This window comes from Macadamia integrifolia, chromosome 9, assembly GCF_013358625.1.
Source record: "Macadamia integrifolia cultivar HAES 741 chromosome 9, SCU_Mint_v3, whole genome shotgun sequence".
NCBI lineage: Eukaryota > Viridiplantae > Streptophyta > Magnoliopsida > Proteales > Proteaceae > Macadamia > Macadamia integrifolia.
The window spans coordinates 19,256,815-19,260,863 of record NC_056565.1 but is presented as its reverse complement, the minus strand read 5'-3'; the positions used below and the strand labels follow the sequence as shown (position 1 = coordinate 19,260,863).

Here is a 4,049-nt window from a genome sequence, read left to right as displayed (position 1 = left end):
AATAAAAAAAAAAAAAAAAAAAAAAAAAAGAAAAGAAAAAAAGAAAAAGAGGAAGATAGAGTTCAATTGGATTTGATTGGTGCAATTATGTAGGTCTGACGTTTGACATCCATTTAGGAGCGCGGCAATTAATATCAGCTGATGGAACCAAGTTAGACTGGTAGGTTTAGGGTTTCCCTTGCATGCATGGCAAGCGCACAAGCTCTTCTTGGCTTCTTGATTTGAAAACCAATTGAATTGGTCCAAGCTCCAAACTATATATAAATTGGTATCGTTGTGAAAGAACAACCCAAGCAACTCTCAAATTGGAAGCTAAAGGAAGAAAGAGAATATCTCTCATTCACTGTCCAATTCACTGTATAAACTTGTACGTGATTCATTGAGTTTGGAAGTTATTGAAACAAAAAAAAAAATGGTGGCTACCGGTAATCACAGCAGCATTTCCAAAACATGGAAGAAACTGAGCGGGCAAGATAACTGGAAGAACATGTTAGACCCACTCGACATCGATCTCCGGCGATACATTATCCGTTACGGTCAAATGGCTGAGGCGACATACGACGCCTTCAACTCAGATAAGACGTCGAAGTATGCCGGAAGCAGCCGATACGGGAGGTCGGATTTCTTCTCCAAGGTTGGTCTGGAGATGGCTAATCCATACAAGTACGAGGTGACTAAGTTCCTATATGCCACATCCTCAGTGGAAGTACCTGATGGTTTAATCTTGAAATCTTTGTCGAGGGAGGCATGGAGTATGGAATCTAATTGGATAGGTTACGTTGCGGTGGCTACGGATGAAGGGAAAGAAGTGTTGGGAAGGAGGGATATAGTGATTGCATGGAGGGGTACTGAGCAGGCTATGGAATGGGGCAATGACTTGAATTTCATCTTGGTCCCTCCTGAAGATGGTGATGGATATTCCATGTTTGGGAAGGGTTCCGGTGATGTGAAGGTGCATCAGGGTTGGTACTCTATGTATACTTCTGCTGATCCACTGTCCCTTTACAATAAGTCCAGTGCAAGAGCCCAGGTAAATTATTTTTGTCTTAGTTTATTTATTTATTTAATAATTGAATAAAGGATGGCAGGATGGCTGCTAGTTAAGAAGAATATCCATGGTAAAGTATTTATTAATCACTGGGATTGGGGAGTAAAGACTAAGCAGCCTTAAGCTATATGTCATCAACTACTTCCCAATAGAAGCTGGCGCAATACCTTTGATCCTAGATCGTCATCATCTCAATCCTAGGATTTGGTTCTTTCAATTGGAGTTGTGTGTAGCATATGTCATCCTCTTTCCTCCCTTTCTCAGAAAACCCCTAATCTTCTTGTGTCCAGTTATTGGTGAATTCTGTTTCCTTATCAAATTTTAGCTTTTCTTTGCTTTCCTTTCTTCTCCTTCGCTCTTGTGTGTGTGTGTGTTTTTTTTTAAACGTTACATGTTAATTGGATATAATTTTTTTTTCTAATATTAAAAAGATAAAAAAATAATAATCATCACAAATTATGTGACTTAAAAAGAAAAAATAAAGTCATGATCTAAAAAAAATTGTATTTTCATATTATTTTCCTCTTCACCTGTAACCAAACAAAGGCCTTAGATGGCCTTTTCATGTGAGAAAATGGTTGATTAAATCCTTTTCTGGTTGGTATCTCAGGTATTGGATGAGGTGAGTAGACTAGTGGAAAAATTCAAAAGCGAAGAGATCAGCATAACTATAACAGGCCACAGCTTGGGAGCATCGCTTGCAACACTGAACGCAGCAGACATAGTTTCCAATGGACTGAACAAGCCCAAGGATGACCACCTAGACAATTCCTGCTTGGTGACGGCTTTCGTCTTTGCCAGCCCTCGCGTTGGAGATGCCGACTTTCGAAAATTCTGCTCCGGATTAGATGACCTTCGATTGTTGCGCATCCACAACGTCCCTGACATTGTCCCCAAATACCCGCATTTGGGCTACTCTGATGTTGGACAAGAACTGGTGATCGACACTAGAAAGTCTAACTACTTGAAGAGTCCTGGCAATTTTTCAAGCTGGCATAGCTTGGAGGCGTATTTACATGGTGTCGCTGGAACTCAAGGGGCCAAAGGAGGATTCAAGCTAGAAGTTGATCTTGATATCACACTCTTGAACAAGTCCAAGGATGCATTGAAGGACGAATATCATGTGCCTGTCTCATGGTGGGTTGCGCAAAATAAGGGGATGGTTCAAGTTGCTAATGGTTCTTGGAGGTTAATGGACTATCAGGAAGACATTGATTTTGGGCTTTGAGTGTCATCTTATAAAGACTCATATGATTTTTACTATGCATCCATCATCATATTCTCGTCTCTATTGAAGCTAGAATTGTCGATTTTGGATCTAATAAAAAAAATTGTATTCTGGATTATACATTTTATTGTATTTAATTTTTTTTTTGTCATAATTTGTGCGATTGATCCATACATAGACATATTTTACACATGTTAATAGAATCTAATTACATTGTATTTCATAGATTACATGTGCTTTATTTCAATGGACTAGATTTAATGATTTTGATCAGATGGATCCTAATAAGTGGTCAAAGGAATTCTTCCTTGACTATGGGCGAAGAGAAACTTGGTCTGATTTTATTTTATTTTAATCTATTTCCACTTCCCTTCCCTTTCCTTTACTTGTAACGTGATAGATTCTACAACTCATATTGCGAAGCTTGTTTAAATAATTTGAATGAGAGAGCCTGTGAACACATTTATATATGTTGTCTAAATAAAATTAGGTAGAGGCATCGACCATGAGGATGTTCAAGGGGCAAGATGGTCATTTCAAGTGCAATTTTATCTTAGTATAGAGAATGCAACCAGGGACCGTTCTTTTTCCGAAAAATTTAAATCCTTCTGCCTCTCTTAGCTTATCTAATGAAGACATCAAATTTATTACTTCTTCAATAGTATGACCATTATTATTTATTGCTGCTGACTTTGCAAAGTAATCCGCCACAATATTAGATTCTCTAAAACAATGAGTTACCTTCCATTGAATGGACTGAAATGATAAGTTGAGTAACTAAATTTAGGTTTTAATGTAGGAAGAATATTGTTGTAATCAAGGTTTTTTTGAGGGGAGGGGTGTTAAATTTTTTGTATTCAAAGTTGGTGAAAAGAAACTTGTAACCTTTTTTTTTTTCCCTATCTAATATATCATATTTATTTTATTAATAAAGGTAAATCATATCATTTCACATGAAAAATGACCTTGAAAATTATATAATGATAAGTTATTTTCAAATTATTTTGAAAATATTTTTTTTTTTTTTAAACCATGACTAAAATAGTTATGGGAAAAAGACATGGGACGATCAAAATAAGGTTGTATTTTCTCACTAACCACCTTTATGACAACAAGGTGCAATAATATTATTATTTATCTAATAATATCTTGAGAAATTCATGATAGAAATGTCATCATGGTGCATATTCATTGGAGGGTTGGAAACAAAATTCTTATCTTATGCAGGTCGCGGTCGGGATTTTTTGCTTAGCCTTTGTAATTTCATATCTAAGCTTGAGTCTATTTTTTCTGTTGCTTGAAAAAAACTGCATTACATTTCTTAGAGTACTGTTTACGAACCAAAGAATGAAGGAGGGCTGAGCCTCAAGCGCATTAATTATATGAACATTGAGGGAATAATAAAACAAATCTGGTGGACTGCCTCAGGGAAGAATTCTTTATGTCAATCGGATTCGTAAGAGATATTCAAAGAATGATCCAATATGAACTTGAAGATTGGTAACTATTGTTCGTGAGTGTGGAGAAAGTTCTTAAATATGGAGACAAGATGGAACCTTTTGTTCACCATATTATTCGGAATGGAAGAATAGTTGATAATGGCATCTCTTAGGGGTGTTCTCATGAACAGGTTTGGAGATAGACTTTGCTATGATGCTGGTTCTCAAAGATATGCTTTTCTGGATGATATTTTGCGGGGGGGGGGGGTGAATTGGCACCTGGTCCATCAGTTTCTCTTGATTTAATTGATGTTTTCATGGAATTACCTTACTT

The 4,049-nt window shown here is 36.7% G+C and overlaps 1 protein-coding gene across 1 annotated transcript; it reads left to right on the top strand.

Annotated features, from left to right (window-relative positions):
- Window positions 1-306: 306 nt before the first annotated feature.
- On the top strand, window positions 307-2,494 carry LOC122087963 (phospholipase A1-II 1-like). Its single transcript, XM_042657097.1, has 2 exons — window positions 307-1,030; window positions 1,659-2,494. The coding sequence occupies exons 1-2, from the start codon at window positions 413-415 to the stop codon at window positions 2,274-2,276; spliced, it is 1,236 nt and encodes a 411-aa protein (XP_042513031.1). The 5' UTR covers window positions 307-412; the 3' UTR covers window positions 2,277-2,494.
- The last annotated feature ends 1,555 nt before the right edge of the window (window positions 2,495-4,049 follow it).

Bases quoted from the DNA above. Each gene is read 5' to 3' on its own strand.
- LOC122087963 (XM_042657097.1), top strand. From the start codon at position 413: ATGGTGGCTACCGGTAATCACAGCAGCATTTCCAAAACATGGAAGAAA. The intron at 1,031-1,658 runs GTAAATTATTTT...TTGGTATCTCAG, and splicing joins AGTCCAGTGCAAGAGCCCAG to GTATTGGATGAGGTGAGTAG.